This window comes from Hoplias malabaricus, chromosome 17 (assembly GCF_029633855.1).
Source record: "Hoplias malabaricus isolate fHopMal1 chromosome 17, fHopMal1.hap1, whole genome shotgun sequence".
NCBI classification, from domain to species: domain Eukaryota; kingdom Metazoa; phylum Chordata; class Actinopteri; order Characiformes; family Erythrinidae; genus Hoplias; species Hoplias malabaricus.
The window spans coordinates 35821365-35842182 of NC_089816.1; the positions used below are offsets into that span (position 1 = coordinate 35821365).

At 46.6% G+C, this 20818-nt stretch overlaps 1 protein-coding gene across 1 annotated transcript in view; it reads left to right on the forward strand.

The window, feature by feature from the left end:
- spire2 (spire-type actin nucleation factor 2) overlaps nt 1-20818 on the forward strand; it is a 42773-nt gene that overhangs the window by 19051 nt on the left and 2904 nt on the right. The window contains exons 2-14 of the mRNA XM_066649225.1: nt 6520-6566; nt 6704-7093; nt 8177-8257; nt 8902-9066; nt 11748-11834; nt 12413-12533; nt 12725-12891; nt 13180-13360; nt 15429-15538; nt 15729-15866; nt 15992-16059; nt 16395-16422; nt 17991-18088. Of these exons, the coding sequence (XP_066505322.1) occupies nt 6520-6566; nt 6704-7093; nt 8177-8257; nt 8902-9066; nt 11748-11834; nt 12413-12533; nt 12725-12891; nt 13180-13360; nt 15429-15538; nt 15729-15866; nt 15992-16059; nt 16395-16422; nt 17991-18088 (1681 nt within the window). The remainder of the gene's footprint in view (nt 1-6519; nt 6567-6703; nt 7094-8176; nt 8258-8901; nt 9067-11747; nt 11835-12412; nt 12534-12724; nt 12892-13179; nt 13361-15428; nt 15539-15728; nt 15867-15991; nt 16060-16394; nt 16423-17990; nt 18089-20818) is intronic.

A 20818-nucleotide genomic window follows, 5' to 3' on the forward strand; every position in this document is an offset into this window, starting at 1 on the left:
ATAAACAGCGGAAAGCATTTCATAAACCCAAGCTGAGATTATTTATCAGTGTTTACAGTTTGTTCATTAAAATACATTTTCCTGGCCCCACGTTGGGCGCCAAAAATAATAAAGGTGTATGTAGTGTATGTTGTGTATACAATCGTGATATTATATATATTTATATATTTGGTTTGTAGTGTTTGACCTTATTCAAACTTATGATTACTGATATTTGACTAATGATAATAATTAAAATTTTATAATTGACTTAAGTAATTAAAACATTAACAAGTAGTTTGAGAATGAACATTGGCCTAGCTACGTGAGTTCTTCAGGATCTTTAGACTTTTAAGGAACAGACTCCACACACTGTGATTTTAAATAATGGAAATATTTATTAAAAAGAAAAAGAATATTTACTTAACATAGCATGATCTTAAAACCTCACGGCATCAACGCAGGTGAAGCCGATTCGAATTTAAAGATAAGCTAGGCGATATGACTTGTGACTAATGTGTTGCTAATTGAGATTTAATTAACGTATAAACTTATCAAGAGACTTCAATTTTCAGCTCTGGAAAAGCGTAGGTTTAGCTTACTTTTTCGTCGATTCTCCACCACTCGATGGGTACAGAGGCTCTTTGAACTCCTGGAAGTGATGGCGTCTCGCTTAGTTCCGCAGTTCTTCCGCAGAAGTTTTCAGGCTAGGTCAGCGTGGAGTTATTTCCTCGTCGGTCGAGTCGCCTCGGGTGTACTCGGAGCATGGTGATGCAGACGACAGGTTTCTCTCTTTGGCTCACTGTCCTGAGCAGGAGGGTCCAAACATATGGAAGTTTTGGACGAAAAGTTTCGCTAATTCATGCAGATCCAGAACTGAAAATCGATTCAATAGGCTTATACTTATTCTACGACTTTCTTCTATCTCAGCGATGTTTCTTACTCTGGCCACGAATAAGTTCACCTACTTTAATCAGTCGTGAGATTAAACTTAGATTGGGCGATAAAACATAAACACAATAAAAAGAACAAAGGATTATTTGGAGCTCCTCGACGTCATCTGTGCGCATGCGCGAAAAGTGCGTGCAGCCTTTACGGTAGCTCCCATTTGTGTATTCGTTTTTTCTTTTTAATTATAGTTTTATCTTAACAATATCTATTTATTTTTACAAGGTAACTTAGCGAAGTTTTGCCCTCTCGAATCATGCTAGTAGAGAGAGTTTTGGTCAGTTTTTTCGCTGTGAAAGTTCTAATTTCATGGTGCACCGCGGCGCAGGAGCATGGTCCCTATGTTTACACCCGGGATCAGCTGATCGCGCTGAAGCCGGCCGGCATGGAGATCAGGGCCGCGAACATCCCAGACGAGCTCTGGAGACGGACGCACAGGGGATGTAGAGGAGGAACGAACCAGCGCTCGGGGAAATCGAGGGCAAAAAGACGGAGGCTTATGGAGAAAAAGGGATATAAGCCGCGTCTTCCCACCGTCGTCATGGGCAACGTTAGATCGCTGGCTAATAAGATGGACGAGCTAACAGCGTTAGCCATGAGTCAGAAGGAGTATCGGCAGTGTAGTTTAATGTGCTTCTCGGAGACATGGCTACACCAGGACATTCCAGATGATAATGTTTCAATCGCTGGCTTTCAGACTGTTCGGGCCGACCGGAACCGCACCGAGAGCGGTAAGCGTAAAGGGGGAGGGCTGGCTGTGTTGGTTAACAACCGCTGGTACTCTCCTGGTCACATTACCATCAAGGAGCGTATCTGTTGTCCGGACATTGAGCTGTTGGCTGTTGGACTCAGGCAATATTATTTGCAGAGGGAATTTTCCCATGTTGTTGTGGTCGCTGTGTACATCCCACCCCTCTGCCAACCCGACGTCGGCGTGTGACGTCATTCACTCCACCATAGCGTGTCTCCAAACTCAACACCCGACTGCCTTCATTGCCATATCAGGTGACTTTAACCATGTCACTATGGCCAGGACATTACCAAACTTCACTCAGTATGTGGACTGTCCTACCAGAGAGGAGAGAACATTGGACCTGATGTATGCTAATGTTAAGGAGGCATACAGCTGCTCCCCCCTCCCCCCTCTGAGTGGATCTGACCATAACTTGGTCAACCTTAGTTCAAAGTATGTGCCTCAGGTGAAGAGTCAGCCCGTGACCATGAGGACAGTGAGGAGATGGTCAGAGGAGACTTCTGAAGTACTGCAGGACTGCTTTGAGACCACAGACTGGACAGCACTCTATGAGCCTCATGGAGAGGACATTGATGGGCTCACAGAGTGCATCACAGATTACATCAACTTCTGTGTAGAATCCACTGTCCCAACCAGGACTGTTAAATGTTACCCAAACAACAAGCCGTGGGTAACAAAAGACATTAAAGCACTCCTCAATAAGAAGAAGAGGGCTTTCAGAGCTGGAGACCGGGAGGAGGTGAGAACGATTCAGAGGGAACTGAAGAGCACCATCAGGGAGGCTAAGGAAAGATACAGGAGGAAGCTGGAGTGGAAACTCCAGCAGAACAACATGAGGGAGGTCTGGAGTGGTATGAGGACCATCTCTGGCTTAAGGTCCAGCAACAACAGGGGAGTAGAGGGCAGTGTGGACAGGGCCAACGAGTTAAATTTGTTTTTTAACAGATTTCACACTGTGAGCCCTGACTCCTCTGAGGTCGGGCCTCAACAGCCCACTCCACTCCCCCTCCCCCCCTCCTGTGATAGTCCACGTCACACCTCCTGTGATAGTCCACGTCACACCTCCTCTCCTCCCCCACCAGGGACCTCTACAGTGAATCTCACAGCTGACCAGGTGAGAAGACAGCTACAGAGACTCCACACGAACAAGGCTGCAGGCCCTGATGGTGTTCCCCCCAGGGTGCTTAAAGCCTGTGCCACCCAACTTTGTGGAGTCCTGCAACATGTCTTCAACATGAGCCTGAGTCTCCAGAGGGTCCCGGTGATGTGGAAGACGTCCTGCATTGTTCCTGTGCCAAAGACTCCGCGGCCCAGTGACATCAAGGACTACAGGCCGGTGGCACTGACGTCCCACATCATGAAGACCATGGAGAGACTTGTCCTGGATCACCTCCGGCCCATGGTCCAGCCACTTCTAGACCCCCTCCAGTTCGCCTACCAGCCTCGTCTGGGGGTTGAGGATGCCATCATCTACCTGCTGAACCGAGCGTATGCTCACCTGGATAAGCCAGGCGGCACTGTGAGGGTCATGTTTTTTGACTTCTCCAGTGCGTTTAACACCATTCAGCCTGCTCTTCTGGGTGAACGAGATGCAGGTAGACGCCCCCCTCGTGTCCTGGATTGTTGACTACCTGACTGGCAGACCACAGTATGTACGTCTGCAGCACTGTGTGTCAGACAGAGTGGTCAGCAATACTGGAGCCCCACAGGGAACTGTCCTCTCTCCCTTCCTCTTCACCCTCTACACCACTGATTTTAACTACTGCACAGAGACTTGCCACCTCCAGAAGTTTTCTGATGACTCTGCACTTGTTGGATGTATCAGCAGGGGTGATGAGGATGAGTACAGGGAGACGGTGAACGACTTTGTTGCGTGGTGTGAGCTGAACCATCTGCAGCTCAACGTGACAAAGACAAAGGAGCTGGTGGTGGACCTGAGGAGGGACAAAACGCCGGTGACCCCTGTGTCCATCAGGGGGGTCAATGTGGACATTGTGGAGGACTATAAATATCTGGGCGTACACATTGACAATAAACTGGACTGGGCTAAGAACACTGACGCACTTTACAAGAAGGGCCAAAGTCGTCTCTATTTTCTGAGGCGTCTGAGGTCCTTCAACATCTGCAGAACTATGCTGAGGATTTTTTATGAGTCAGTTGTGGCCAGTGCCATCCTTTATGCTGTTGCATGTTGGGGCAGCGGGTTGAGGGTGGCAGATGCCAACAGACTTAATAAATTGATCCGTAGAGCCAGTGAGGTTGTGGGTGTAGAGCTGGACTCGCTGACGGCAGTGTCTGAGAGGAGGGTGCTGTCTAAACTGCAGGCTATCATGGATAATGGCTCCCACCCTCTTTATCACATGGTAATGAGACACAGGAGCACGTTCAGTGCAAGACTCATTCAGAAAAAATGCACTACAGAGCGCCACAGGTGGTCATTCCTACCAGTGGCTACCAGACTTTATAACTCCACACTTAAAGCACGACACCTTTCGCACGAACAGTAATAACAATAGAACAATTTTTTTAATTATGAGTGTAACAACTCAAATGTGCAATACTCATACTGCTGTATACAGTATATCCGTATTTATTATTATAGATGTGTACATATTGTAAAAAAAATTCCTTTTGTGTTAAATTTTTATTAGAGTGTTTATTCTTTTACAACTGGCTGCTACTGTAATAATTGCAATTTCCCCCTGGGATCAATAAAGTATTTCTGATTCTGATTCTGATACTGGTAGTTTTCTTTCACACTCTAGCTGGCGCAAGACGTCTCTTGAGAGCTGAGTGAGGTCCTTTAGAGTCTTTGTTTCGTCGACGTAAGGAAGAGGAAGAGCGTCGCTTGAAGAAAGTGAGCGCAACGTGAAAGGGTCTTTGAAAACGGCCGAGAGAGAGTTGAGAGCGTACGAGCCGTTAGAAACTAGAGAAAGTTCGGAAGTTAGAGAGAGTAGGTCAGAGCGACCAAGGTCGGAAATCAGAGAGTAAGACCAGAGTCAGAGAATCAGAGCAGTATCGGAGAGAGTCGAGCGGAGCGAAAATGAGTCGGCACCCTCTTTTCAAATGTGGTCACGCCCAATTGGGAGGTGTCCTTCCTTTGATTGGATCCTGGGTCTGAGGCTCACGTGACTTGTTTCACGTTTCAGAGAGAGAGAGAGAGGAAAGATTCATCTATACATAAGATTCTTACACATGTTTGTGACATAGCACAATGAGTGTCCTGGATTATTAATATCAAACATCTACATATATATATCTTGGGTATTTTATGATTACATCCCACTACAATATTATGCTAGAAGATACTAATTCGTTTTCTTAGTCAGAGACAGAAACTTTCTTTCATGATTGAGACAGTAATACACATCACTTCATTGGTTGGTAGACGTTCATCTGAGGACAATAAAAGGGGTTGACATTAATACAGATTTGCATAAAACATGTTCATAAACGCTCGTTACGCTCGGTATGCATTTAGGAGTCAGTAGGGCGAAACACAATTTCGCAAACGTCCACTTGGGGTCGCTGTTGGTCCATGCTGTTCGTCCTGTGCGGATGGTTCACCAGGAGTTCAAACCGAGTTCAGTCAGTGTTGCCCCCTGCTGATTTTCACAAGAGATAACGTTTTGCCATTTAGGCGCCAAAGCCATAAACTGGATTGTTAATCAGAGTTATTCCCCACTTTGTTTGATGTCCTTTTGGACTAAAAGCATCATAAACTGGCTTTCCGTTTCTGAAGAGAGGAAGGGGCCGTGGCCAGGCGTCCTTGCAGGGTCTTTGCACACACGCAGTCTGTGAAATGTGGGGTCCCCTCCCAAGAAATCCTTATTCAGAGTGGAGAGTCTTTATTCAGAACTTTCCATTTATTTATTCTGTCCATACTTCACTACACCCTCGTTCATGAGCCCAATCAGACTGTACTGAGAGAGTAATGAGACAGTACTGAGTCAGTAATGAGACTGTAACAAGACATTACTGAGTCTGTAATAAGACAGTAATGAGAGAGTAATGAGACAGTACTGAGATTGTAACAAGTCATTACTGAGACTGTAATGAGACTACTGAGACAGTACTGAGAGTGTAATAAGACAGTAATGAGAGAGTAATGAGACAGTAATGAGATTGTAATGAGACATTACTGAGACTGTAATTAGACTACTGAGACAGTAATGAGACAGTACTGGGACTGTAATAAGAGAGTACTGAGACGGTAATGAGACAGTAATGAGACTAATGAGACAGTACTGAGTCAGAAATGAGACTGTAACAAGACATTGCTGAGACTGTAATGAGACAGTACTGAGACTGTAATAAGACAGTAATGAAAGAGTAATGAGACAGTACTGAGTCAGTACTGAGACTGTAACAAGACATTACTGAGACTGTAATAAGACAGTAATGAGAGAGTAATGAGAGAGTACTGAGATTGTAACAAGACATTACTGAGACTGTAATGAGACTACTGAGACAGTAATGAGACAGTACTGAGACTGTAATAAGACAGTAATGAGAGAGTAATGAGACAGTAATGAGATTGTAATGAGACATTACTGAGACTGTAATGAGACTACTGAGACAGTAATGAGACAGTACTGGGACTGTAATAAGAGAGTACTGAGATGGTAATGAGACTAATGAGACAGTAATGAGATTGTACTGAGACAATAGCCAGACAGTAAAGTGTGTGTGTGAATGTCTTGTGTTTGTGTATATGTTTTGTGTGTGTATGTGTTATTGTATTAGTGTGTATGTTGTGTTAGTGTGTATGTGGTGTGTATGCGTGTGTTGTGTTTCTGGACTCTGTGTAACTCTCCTTTTGTTCTCCTGTGCTGTAGCTGATGGAGAAACTGTTCCTGCTCCTGCTCCGGTCCTGGAGAGTCAGGTGAGTCCTCCTCCTCCTCCTCCTCCTCCTCCTCCTCCACACAGTCGTAAGCAGATGTTCAGATGTTCAAGCCTTTAGATCCCAGGCGTTTACACTGGAGCAGTCCTGGTCTGTGTGTATGTGTTTGTGTGTCTCAGCTGGTCCAGTCCCTGGGCGTGGCCATCTATCAGGCCCTGGACTGGGGTCTGTCGGAAAGTGAGGAGCGGGAGCTGAGTCCCCAGCTGGAGCGTCTGATCGAGCGCATGGTGGGCAGTGTGGAGGACGGAGACTCCGGCAGCTGCAACAGAAACTCCATGAGAGATGAAGGCTACAGCGGCCCAGAGGAGGAAGAAGAAGAGGAAGAGGAGGAGGAGGAAGATGGGAGTCTGCGTCCTGTTCGTACGTTCCGCCAGGTGATGGCGCTCTGTGCCTGCAGGCTGCCAAACCCGGCCCTGGCTCCAGAACATTACCAGGCCGTGTGCAGAGCATTGTTCCTGGAGACCATGGAGCTCCAGACCTTCCTCTGCAGGATCAGAGACGCCAAGGAGGTCAGTGGGTGAGACTTGAGGTGGCGGGGGTCAGTTAAGGGGGGTGGAGGTAGCAGCTCTTTTTAAGTTATTCATTCAATATAAAAGTGATGGAGGTGTGTTTGGGTTAACGTTTTCAGGTCTGGAAGCAGTGTGTCATGTAGGTGCTGCAGTGTGTGGAAGGGTGTACTCACACTGGGCCCAGGTGCCTCGTACCGTGCCTGAGTACGATTGACTGTCTGTGAGGAGTGTGGTGTGTTCTCCCTGTGTCCGCGTAGGTTTCCTCCGGGTGACTGTAAGAAGTGTGGTGTGTTCTCTCTGTGTCTGCGTGGGTTTCCTCCAGGTGACTGTCTGTGAGGAGTGTGGTGTGTTCTCTCTGTGTCTGCGTGGGTTTCCTCTGGGTGACTGTCTGTGAGGAGTGTGGTGTGTTCTCCCTGTGTCTGCGTGGGTTTCCTCCGGGTGACTGTCTGTGAGGAGTGTGGTGTGTTCTCTCTGTGTCTGCGTGGGTTTCCTCCAGGTGACTGTCTGTGAGGAGTGTGGTGTGTTCTCCCTGTGTCTGCGTGGGTTTCCTCTCAGTCTTTGACACGCAGCAATTATATACTGTATACATTTGGTAAACACAGTAGTCAAAGCACCTTTTACACAATGACTGTTTAAAGTAGCTTTACAGAGACCTGAGTCCAGTCCTCCTCTGAGTCAGGGGCGACAGCAGCAGGGAAATCTCCCTCAGCGCAGGAGGAAGAAACCTCAGAGTCGACACAGGAGACACATCAAACAACACAGCAGTGAAATGAACTGCTAGAGATGAGGAGTTACAATGATGTGAAGGTGAAATATCAGAGAGGAGGGTGTGAGAGGGAGCAGGAGGTGCTAAGGTCCATTTGGAACTAATCAGTCTGTTCAGGACGCTGTAGAAGAGACGAGGCTGAGAACTTGTGCAGGATAATGTTAAAGATAAGATCTAGTGTAGGTGACAGCACTGTGAACTGATCAGTGATTATTGATCTGCAGGACCCCACCCCCCTCCTTCATATCTGAGCTGTGGCGTGTTCTCAGGGTCAGGTGATGATGATGATGATGATGATGATGGTGATTTCCCTGCAGATGCTGAAGAAGATTGGGACTGAGGAGTCGCAGGATGAGAAATACGCAGCTGAACTGGACAATCTCAAACACACAGACTGGGTATACACACACACACACACACACACACACACACACACACACACACACATTATGAAATGGTGCACTGTCTCTATTCTACCTGCATCGCAATATTAAAATCATTAGCATGACATCGGGGCCTAGTGAGAGTTGAAAACTGTTGAAAATGTTATTGTTTCTTTGAGAAATATTCGCCACGCTCCTGAAAGTATTGACGGTGTGGTGTTTCATCGGCTCTTCTTTGAGTAGCACGCTGTGAGCATTTGGGAACTGAGGAGACCAGTCGCTGTAGTTTTAAAAGTGAACTGTTCTCTGATTCTTGTTTGTTGCAGGATTTCAGCTGCTTCTGAGCTCTCCATTAGAATTTGAAAAGTCCCCCGGTTCTTTACTGTTTTCAGTTGAGAATCTTTATTCTTGAACTTTTTCACTGTTTGCGTACGCTGTCTTTCACAGAGCAGTGACCCCTCCCCAACTTTACCTCTGAAGACTCTTCCTCACTGAGACACTCTTTTAAAACACAGTAACGTCACTCACCTGCCGCCGAATAAAGATTTATATTTTGTAGCAATTCAGAACTTTACCAGGCCTTTGATCCCTTCACAACCTTTTGGAATGTTTTCCTGGCAATAAACCCATAATGTGAAATACTTGTGTGTGTTTTACAGGCTCGTCTGTGGGTGCAGCTGATGAAGGAGCTGAGGCAGGGTGTGAAGTTGAAGAAGGTGGAGGAGCAGCCATTCGATCCTCTGCCGACTGAGTTCAGTCTGACTCCATTTGAAATGCTGATGCAGGACATTCGCTCCCGAAAATACAAACTACGCAAAGTCATGGTGAGGAAAGTCTCCACCCCTGCCCCCCCACAACACACACACACACACACCTCTCCCAGTAAACATTTAGCCGTTGATTCAACGTTGAAATAATGTAATGACTGTCGTCTGATCAACGTTCTCTTAAGGTTGAAAATAAAGTTGAAAAGACGTCCAAACACAGACATTGAAAAAACGACTATTAGATGTATTTTGGACGTCCATTTACGTTATTAATTGGTCCCGAAATAAATTACTTGTATAAAACACATTTTGGACGTCCACTGACGTTATCGATTGGTCACCACTTAACTAACTTATTAAGATGGATCTTGGATGTCCATTGACATTTAAAATATGTCCTTGATGGACAGACTACGTTTAGACCTATTATGAACGTCCAGGGACGTTCCTTGTTTACTGGGGTCCCCCCACCAGCGTGTGGCAACCTGTCAACCCACTGGAAACCCACGCAGACACAGGGAGAACACACCACACTTCTCACAGACAGTCACCCGGAGGAAACCCACACAGGGAGAACACACCACACTCCTCACAGACAGTCACCCGGAGGAAACCCACGCAGACACAGGGAGAACACACCACACTCCTCACAGACAGTCACCCGGAGGAAACCCACGCAGACACAGGGAGAACACACCACACTCCTCACAGACAGTCACCCGGAGGAAACCCACGCAGACACAGGGAGAACACACCACACTCCTCACAGACAGTCACCCGGAGGAAACCCACGCAGACACAGGGAGAACACACCACACTCCTCACAGACAGTCACCCGGAGGAAACCCACGCAGATACAGAGAGAACACACCACACTCCTCACAGACAGTCACCCGGAGGAAACCCACGCAGACACAGGGAGAACACACCACACTCCTCACAGACAGTCACCCGGAGGAAACCCACGCAGACACAGGGAGAACACACCACACTCCTCACAGACAGTCACCCGGAGGAAACCCACACAGACACAGGGAGAACACACCACACTCCTCACAGACAGACACAGAGAGAACACACCACACTCCTCACAGACAGTCACCCGGAGGAAACCCACGCAGACACAGGGAGAACACACCACACTCCTCACAGACAGTCACCCAGAGGAAACCCACGCAGACACAGGGACAACAAACCACAATCCTCACAGACAGTCACCCGGAGGAAACCCACGCAAACACAGGGAGAACACACCACACTCCTCACAGACAGTCACTCGGAGCGGGACTCAAACCCACAACCTCCAGGACCCTGCAGCTGTGACAGATACATTACCTGCTGCTCCAATGTGCCCTCCACTACATAATATTAGTACCGAGTTTATACACTTTTGTGCTTAAGTAATATAATGGAGGAGCGTTAACTGCATTTTACTTTCAGACAGGGATCGATCTATTTCTGAACAGTTAAAGTTCAGTTAAAGCAATGCTATGTAAGATTTGGTATTTTTGCTCAAGGACTCCCCCTACTGATGCAGAGTGTAGTTCACTTTTACAGCACTGTCCTGAAATCAGGGGGTGGGAGCGGGTGGCGACAGAGGCTCTGTTCTCTGTTACAGTGCAGTGGAGCATCACAGTGATTTAGAAGCTGGAATTTTAAGGTGGTGTGTTCCTGCCTTGTGCCCAGTGATTCCGGGTAGGCTCTGGACCCACCGCCGCCCTGAACTGGATAAGGGTTACAGACAATGAATGAATGAATGAATGAATGTAGACAGGTGTGGTCTGTTGGGGGCTGAGAGCTGGAGTTTTGTGTGGCTGAAGTGAGGTGGAGTTTGGAGTCACTGCTCTGTCGGAGAATCCAGAGAATATATAACCAGCAAATCAGCATTAATAAATAACACAGAGATTTATGACTGAGTGAATGTGTGACTGAGTGAATCTGTGACTGTGAATGTGTGACTGAGGGAATGTGTGACTGGGGGAATGTGTGACTGAGGGAATGTGTGACTGAGGGAATGTGTGACTGAGGGAATGTGTGACTGAGGGAATGTGTGACTGAGGGAATGTGTGACTGGGGGAATGTGTGACTGGGGGAATGTGTGACTGGGGGAATGTGTGACTGGGGGAATGTGTGACTGGGGGAATGTGTGACTGGGGGAATGTGTGATTGAGGGAATGTGTGACTGGGGGAATGTGTGACTGGGGGAATGTGTGACTGGGGGAATGTGTGACTGAGGGAATGTGTGACTGAGGGAATGTGTGACTGAGGGAATGTGTGACTGAGGGAATGTGCGACTGTGTGAAATGTGTGACTGTGTGAGTGAATGTGTGACTGTGTGAATGTGACTGTAAATGTGTGACTGTGTGAGTGAATGTGTGACTGTGTGAGTGAATGTGTGACTGAGTGGATCTGTGACTGTGTGAATGTTTGACTGAGTGAATGTGTGACTGAGTGAATGTTTGACTGAGTGAATGTTTGACTGAGTGAATGTGTGACTGTGTGAATGTGTGACTGAGTGGATCTGTGAATGTGTGACCGTGTGAATGTGTGACCGTGTGAATGTGTGACCGTGTGACTGAGTGGATCTGTGACTGTGTGAATGTGTGACTGAGTGGATCTGTGAATGTGTGACTGTGTGAATGTGTGACTGTGTGAATGAGTGGCACTTTTCTTTGTTGTCACTTGATGTATTTCCTCTGTATTGAAAGCAATAAAATCTGTCTCTGTGGCGCCCCCAGGTGGACGGTGACATTCCGACCCGAATCAAACAAAATGCACATGAAGTGATTCTGGACTTCATCAGGTCGCGACCGCCGCTGAAACCCGTGAGTTCACTCGGCTTTGCACCTTCACTTCACTGCAGCCTCCATGAACCTCACTGAACATCTGTAACACTTTAAACATCTGGACTAATGGTCAGCAGACATCTGGACACAATATTTTAATTAATACAGAGCCTGAATAAGGAAATAAGCTGCAAAAGTGAATCTGGAAGTGGACCACATTTGTGATGTCATAACCCAGACATATGTCCATATGATCATTCAGCTTTAGACAGTTTAGCAGTGTGACTGTTTTATGAAACAGTGCTCTGTTTTTGTGTGTGTGTGTGTGTGTGTGTGTGGAAGCCGTGTTCAGTCCAAACAACAACAACACGCCACACAACGAGTAAACAGCCCCTGATTTTACCGCCGCGCTGTTGTGGCTTTCAAAGCCCACGGTTCCCCTTAGAGACAGGGTTTTGAGGCGAGGCTCCATTTCACGGGGGAGCTGTGGGAGTGGAAAGGTGACCAGCTAAAAATCAAGTTGAACCGTGTGGAGCCCACGCACCATTAGCTACAGTAATCATTATGTCTATAGAAATTCTTAACATGTAGAGTGGAACCAGTGTGTGTGTGTTTAGGTGTCGAAGCGCAGTCTCCCCCCGCCGCCGCAGCAGCAGCCGTCTCTACACGACCGAGTTCTGGCAGAAATTCGTCAGGAACACAAACTGCGGCCGGTGGAGCCTCAAAGCGCCAAGAGATGTGAGTCAATCACCCATTTTACCCAATCAGCTGTCAGTCTCCGCCCCTGTTCTGTTTCAGATTCAGTGACTGTAGCATGAACCATCACATGTTCTGTGTGGGCATGGCCTGTGGTACGCTGTAGGAGTGTGTGTGTGTGTGTGTGTGTGTGTTTATTGGTTCACGGCTGTGTTCTTGCTCTGTGTGCTCAGCGTTCGGCTCGCTGCCCTGCCTGGCTCACGCCTGCCACTGTGACCTCAAATCCACCTCCTGCATCGACCTGTCAATCACAGAGGTGGGGCACCGCCCATCGTCCCGCCCTCGGGTCCTGCTGAAGGCCCCCACGCTGGCGGAGATGGAGGAGATGAACCTGTTTGAGGTGAGAGGGGTCAGTTCTGGGGCAGAGGGCTGCTGTGTATTTGCCCCCTGCTGCGTGGGTTTAATATTTGTTTCTATTCATTTCATGACAAATTTGAATCATATTTAATCACGTGTTTTCTGTTTTTGCACAACTTCACTTGTTTACACTTTTATATATTACCTTTTATTTATTTAAGCATTTCTTCCTTCAACTCCAACTCTGACTTCTCTTTCTCTCTCTCTCACTCTCTCTTTGTGTGTGTGTGTGTGTGTGTGTGTGTGTGTGTGTGTGTGTGTGTGTGTGTAGGATGAAGACTCTCCGGATGGTGCGGAGTTTGCGAGTGTGGAAAGTTCTCTGAAGCGTGATCGCTCCTTCTCTGAGCACGACCTCGCGGAGCTGAGGGGAGAGACTCCAGAACAGAGAGTGTGTTTGAGGACAGAGAGACCACGATCATACACACTCTCAGGAGCAACACACACACACAGAGGTTAGAGCACCACACACACACACACACACACACACACACACACACACACACTCAGGAGCAACACACACACACAGATGTTAGAGCACTACACACACTCTTAGGACCAACACACACACACAAATGTTAGAGCACTACACACACACACACTCTTAGGAGCAACACACACACATAGAGGTTAGTGCACTACACACACACACACAGACACACACAGAGGTTAGTGCACTACACACACACACACACACACTCACTCTCAGGAGCAACACACACACACAGATTTTAGAGCACTACACACACACACACTCTCAGGAGCAACACACACACACAGAGGTTAGAGCACTACACACACACACACACACACACACACTCAGGAGCAACACACACACACAGATGTTAGAGCACTACACACACTCTTAGGACCAACACAAAGACACAAATGTTAGAGCACTACACACACACACACTCTTAGGAGCAACACACACACATAGAGGTTAGTGCACTACACACACACACACACACACAGAGGTTAGTGCACTACACACACACACACACACACACACTCACTCTCAGGAGCAACACACACACACAGATGTTAGAGCACTACACACACACACACTCTCAGGAGCAACACACACACAGAGGTTAGTGCACTACACACACACACACACACTCTCAGGAGCAACACACACACACAGATGTTAGAGCACTACACACACACACACTCTCAGGAGCAACACACACACAGATGTTAGAGCACTACACACACACACTCTCAGGAGCAACACACACACACAGAGGTTAGTGCACTACACACACACACACACACTCTCAGGAGCAACACACACACAGAGGTTAGTGCACTACACACACACACACACACACACACACACACACTCTCAGGAGCAACACACACATGCAGAGGTTAGTGCACTACACACACACACACACTCAGGAACAACACACACACACACACACACACACTCAGGACCAACACACACACACACACTCAGGACCAACACTCACACTCACACACACACACACACACACACACACACACGATCAAAGCCTGCATCAGCTTCTCTGAATCAGCACTAGGGGGCAGCACTGAACTGACCTGCTGTTTTAACACAGCATCGCGTCACTGAGAAATAAACTGCTTTCTCCATCTCTTCTCGTCTGTTCTCACCCCCCCCCCCACCTCTCACTCTCTCTCTCTCTCTCTCCTCCATCATGTCCTTTCTGTCTTTCTTTCACTTCTCATTCTCTCATTCATGTCTGTTCTCATCTCTCTCTTTCTGCTCTTCCTTACACTCTCATTCTCTCCTTCTCTTCCTTTATCTTTCTTTCTCTCCCCTCTGTCTGTTTTATTTCTCCTTCTCTTACATTTTCTTCCTTCTCTTTAATTTCTCTCTCTCTCTCTCTCTCCCTCCTTCCCTTCTTTACTCCTTCTCTGCCCCTAATGCCCCTTTCATGCTTTAACATTGGCTCTGAGCAGTCCCACAATGCACTGCAGAACATAGTGTTAAACCCATGTACACTAGCTGACACTAGTGGATAGCGCATTCCCATAATGCACAGCTCCGTTTGCTAAAAACCCTCATGAGGTTGCGTCTGAAAACATTCACTACCCTCCTGAACCCAGTTCCCTATTTATAGTGCACTATCGAGTGAGTAAAGTAGGGAATAGTGAATAGGGAGCCATTTCAGACACAGTGAGAGTAAACAGTAAACATTGCACTCTCAGGTCAGAGGTCAGTGACGTCACTGAAATGGCTCCCTACTCGAGGGTAGTGAACTTCATGAGGATTCCTACCAAACAATGCAATGCATTATGGGTATCTGCTATCCATTAGTGTTAGGTAGTGCATATGGGTTGTACACTACTATTTGTGGTGCATTGTGGGATTGTTTGAGAGCACAGAAAATTGTTCACTTTGTTTTTGAACACTGCTACAAAATGGCAGAACCCCAAAATAGTAGTGAATAAGGCACTGTGTAGTGAGTAGAGCACGGTTTGGGACGCATTGTGAGTCTGAACCCTAGCGCTGCCTTTTCTCTGTTTCCTGCACAGTCTCGTACCCCGGGGTTCCTCCGGCTCCAGCCCGTCTTTCCCTCAGCGCTCTGGAGGAGAACAGAGACACATCGGATCCCACACCAGCTCCCAGCAGCCGACAGTGGATGGTCAGACACACACACACACACACACACACACACACACACTTCAACACACCTACACAATCACACACCTGCGCACAAACCTACACACACATACACACACACACTGATTCTGATCTGAACCTCTAATCTCTTCTCTCTGTTTGTCTCTGTCTCTCTCTCTCTCTCTCTCTCTCTCTCTCTCTCTCTCTCTCAGGAGGAGTTCAGTCACCCTGTGGAGAGTCTGGCTCTGACGGTGGAGGAGGTGATCAGTGTTCGTCGTGTGCTGGTGAAAGCAGAGATGGAGAAATTTCTGCAGAACAAAGAACTGTACAACAACCTGAGGAAGGGCAAGGTCAGTCTCTCTCTCTCTCTCTTACACACACACACACACACACTCATGAGCCTCAGCTAACATTTACGAACCCTTACAAATTGCTGTACAGTGTGTGTGTGTGTGTGTGTGTGTGTGTTCTGTAGATGTGCTGCTGCTGTCGGGTAAAGTTCCCTCTGTTCTCATGGCCCTCCACCTGTCTGCTGTGTAAAAGGTGAGCAGAGTTTCTCTGTCCCTGCTTTTTTAGGTTCTTTTTTGTTGAATAAAAATGAGAATTTTAATTGTTTTTTATACGACACACAGTCACCGGAAAATGACAAAAGAGCAGAGAGTGCTTTAAAACTTATTTGTAAAACTAACAAAATAATATATTATAATATTGTTACAGAAAAGGATAAAAATGTATTAAATCTCAGAAAAATACCAGAGACTCTAAAAATGCTTATTTAAAAATAATATTTATACTTTTTAAAAGACAGTTTGACTGTGTTCATCTCTCTCTCTCTCTCTCTCTCTCTCTCTCTCTCTCTCTCTCTCTCTCTCTCTCAGGGCTGTGTGTGACTCCTGCAGTGCAAAGGTACTCAGTTTATCTTGCTGCATCTTCTCTAAGTCATATCTCTGTTGTGCTGTTGATAAACAGCCAATGGTCTCCCCCTTCATTCTCCTTAATGAGAAAAGTTCACAATATAATAATAATATAATAATAATTTGACCCGTGTGATCTCTCTGGCCCCATATATGAGACATGCTGCTCGTTCCAAAACTGATTTTAACATGTGCTTCTTCCCTGACGCCATTGTTTCCTCTTTCTGACGACACTGATGTAGTCACAGTGTAAATAAGATGTACACGTACACATTAGAATAATATTTCATTTAAAAGAACTACTGTGAACTACTTTTATATTAGAGGATGGCACAGTTGTTCTCAAAAGCACTATATAAATCAAATCTGACTAATGGATTAGAGGGGACCACAGTGGAGCAGCAGGTAGTGTCTCTGTCACAGCTCCAGGGTCCTGAAGGTTGTGGTTTCGAGTCCCGCTCCGGGTGACTGTCTGTGAGGAGTGTGGTGTGTTCTCTCTGTGTCTGCGTGGGTTTCCTCCGGGTGACCGTCTGTGAGGAGCGTGGTGTGTTCTCTCTGTGTTTGCGCGGGTTTCCTCCGGGTGACTGTCTGTGAGGAGTGTGGTGTGTTCTCCCCTTGTCTGCGTGGGTTTCCTCCGGGTGACCGTCTGTGAGGAGCGTGGTGTGTTCTCTCTGTGTTTGCGCGGGTTTCCTCCGGGTGACTGTCTGTGAGGAGTGTGGTGTGTTCTCCCGGTGTCTGCGTGGGTTTCCTCCGGGTGACCGTCTGTGAGGAGCGTGGTGTGTTCTCCCCTTGTCTGCGTGGGTTTCCTCCGGGTGACCGTCTGTGAGGAGCGTGGTGTGTTCTCCCCTTGTCTGCGTGGGTTTCCTCCGGGTGACTGTCTGTGAGGAGTGTGGTGTGTTCTCCCGGTGTCTGCGTGGGTTTCCTCCGGGTGACCGTCTGTGAGGAGTGTGGTGTGTTCTCCCTGTGTCTGCGTGGCTTTCCTCCGGGTGACTGTCTGTGAGGAGCGTGGTGTGTTCTCCCTGTGTCTGCGTGGGTTTCCACGTTGGTAGGTGGATTGGAGACTCAAAAGTGTCCGTAGGTGTGAGTGAATGTGTGAGTGTGTGTCGCCCTGTGAGGGACTGGCACCCCCTCCAGGGTGTGTTCCTGCCTTGTGCCCAGTGATTCTGGGTGGACTCTGGACCCACTGCCGCCCTGAACTGGATAAGGGTTACAGACAATGAATGAAGATAAAAAAAAACATTTTATGCCAAATTTACTAAAGGTTAACATTTTTTCATTAGTTTATCTACTAAGGCTCTTTTGGTAAAGGAGTACAGTTTTGTGTATTAAAGTTCATTAGTATATTGCATGATTTCAGAGATATTTTACTCTCTCCTGTCCGCGCACACACACACACACACACACACACACACACACACACATACTGCCACTGTCTTACAACATACTATTGCTACTTTTACTTTTTAAGTGTTTGTTTTTATTTCACTGTGTATTTCTCGTGTCGCCATGTGGAGGTGGAGCTCTGCTTTACTGGTTGTGTTTGTCTCCCTTCTGTCTCAGATGAAGATGCCCTCTAAAAAGTTTGCCCATATTCCCGTGTACACAGTGGGCTTCCACAGCAGCCCCCGGAGCCACGGCCACCGCAGCGAAGTTTACAAGTGAGTTATGTGTGTTTAACACGAGCTGAACGTCCTACAGCGCTGCAGTGACACTGACGTGGTGGTGGTGTGTTAGTGTGTGTTGTGCTGGTGTAGAGTGGATCAGACACAGCAGTGCTGCTGGAGTTTTTAAACCCTGTGTCCACTCTCTGTCCACTCTGTGAGACACTCCTCCCTCGTTGGTCCACCTTGTAGATGTAGAGTCAGAGACAGTAGCTCATCTGTCGCTGCACAGTGTGTGTCGCTCGTCCTCTAGTCCTTCATCAGTGACACAGGACGCTGTCGGCTGGATGTTTTTGGTCGGTGGACTGTTCTCAGTCCAGACACTGAGGGGTTTAAAAACTCCAGCAGCACTGCTGTGTCTGATCCACTCATAATTGTAGAAATACAGAGTGACCTGAGTGGTCAGTGGAGCTAAGAGTGTGAACAGTGAGTGCAGAAATAAGTGTATTCTAATGTCCTTTAGATTTAAGGGGATAAAAAAAATAGGACACAGAAATGATGCAGTTAAAACACATTTACATCTTTACACAGTGAAACTTCACTTATTTCATCTGTGTCTGCATTTTCACACTAACCCGGTTTGGCAGAGAAACGGACAACCTGGCAACCCAGCAGGAAGGACAGGCCAGCTTTAATGAGCCTAATAACCTCCGTCACACAGATCCATTCTTAAGCGTTCTTATGTAAATGCCCCTCCATCTGAATCACTCAGGGCTTACGCAGAGCTGCGGTTCTCTGGACGCGCCTGTGTCCGACTACTCGGTTCTGCAGGGTCCTGAAGAACAGTTGGAGTGACAGTGCGCCCTCTGTTCAGTAAGTTCTGTCTCTGGAGACGTTGCTTGGATATTTAACCCATTTCTGTTAAAGGCAACACACACACACACTAGTGATGCAGAAATAGCAGAGTGGAGCAGCAGGCCGCCACCCTGGTGTCTGGGGGTAGGTGTCTTGCTCAAGGGCAGTTCAGCCTTGTGATGTTTGAACCAGTGACCCTCCAGCCCCCAGCCCACTCCTAACCATTAGGCCACAGCTGTCCCTCTCCTAAAAACAACTGTCAGGGGACAGTGCGAATATCACCCCTCCATTACCACAAATGTGTGATCCGACTGCGTCTGCGTCTGCGCATGTCCAGACTGCTCTGGTTTGTTCTACAGATGGATGGTGTAAGTGGACCAAGGACATGTGGAGGATGTACACAAACACAACACTCCTTTGTCACAAACACTGCAGGATGTTTCATCAGATCGACAGAAACAGAGAGATGAAGAGAAACAGAGAGATGAACAGATACAGAGAGACAGATGTACGTTGTAATAATTCTATCTGATCATTCTAGGCTCAGACATCAGTCAGCACACAGGCTTTGTTCACATCACCAGGTGGAAGACGTTTTTCAAGGCGGTGTGAACTTGCCAATTCTAATTATGTACAAAAATCACATTTGACTCACTTTCATACACTCTCAAAATTAAAGATACAGTACAGGAACATTACTGTCACTAAATCTACAGACAGTGTAGTGTATCTTTAAAGGTACAAACAGTGTAGTGTATCTTTAAAGGCACAGAGAGTGTAGTGTATCTTTAAAGGCACAGAGAGTGTAGTGTATCTTTAAAGGCACAGACAGTGTAGTGTATCTTTTAAAGGCACAGACAGTGTAGTGTATCGTTAAAGGTACAGACAGTGTAGTGTATCTTTAAAGGTACAGACAGTGTAGTGTATCTTTAAAGGTACAGACAGTGTAGTGTGTCTTTAAAGGTACAGACAGTGTAGTGTATCTTTTAAAGGCACAGACAGTGTAGTGTATCGTTAAAGGTACAGACAGTGTAGTGTATCTTTAAAGGTACAGACAGTGTAGTGTATCTTTAAAGGTACAAACAGTGTAGTGTGTCTTTAAAGGTACAAACAGTGTAGTGTGTCTTTAAAGGTACAAACAGTGTAGTGTGTCTTTAAAGGTACAAACAGTGTAGTGTGTCTTTAAAGGTACAAACAGTGTAGTGTATCTTTAAAGGTACAGACAGTGTAGTGTGTCTTTAAAGGTACAGACAGTGTAGTGTATCTTTAAAGGCACAGACAGTGTAGTGTATCTTTAAAGGCACAGACAGTGTAGTGTATCTTTAAAGGCACAGACAGTGTAGTGTATCTTTAAAGGCACAGACAGTGTAGTGTATCTTTAAAGGTACAGACAGTGTAGTGTGTCTTTAAAGGTACAAACAGTGTAGTGTGTCTTTAAAGGTACAAACAGTGTAGTGTGTCCTTAAAGGTACAAACAGTGTAGTGTGTCTTTAAAGGTACAGACAGTGTAGTGTGTCTTTAAAGGTACAAGCAGTGGAGTGTGTCTTTAAAGGTACAAGCAGTGGAGTGTGTCTTTAAAGGTACAGACAGTGTAGTGTATCTTAAAAGGTACAGACAGTGTAGTGTATTTTTAAAGGTACAGACAGTGTAGTGTATATTTAAAGGTACAGCAGTGTAGTGTATCTTTAAAGGCACAGACAGTGTAGTGTATCTTTAAAGGTACAGACAGTGTAGTGTATCTTTAAAGGTACAAACAGTGTAGTGTGTCTTTAAAGGTACAAGCAGTGGAGTGTGTCTTTAAAGGTACAAGCAGTGGAGTGTGTCTTTAAAGGTACAGACAGTGTAGTGTGTCTTTAAAGGTACAGACAGTGTAGTGTATCTTTAAAGGTACAAGCAGTGGAGTGTGTCTTTAAAGGTACAGACAGTGTAGTG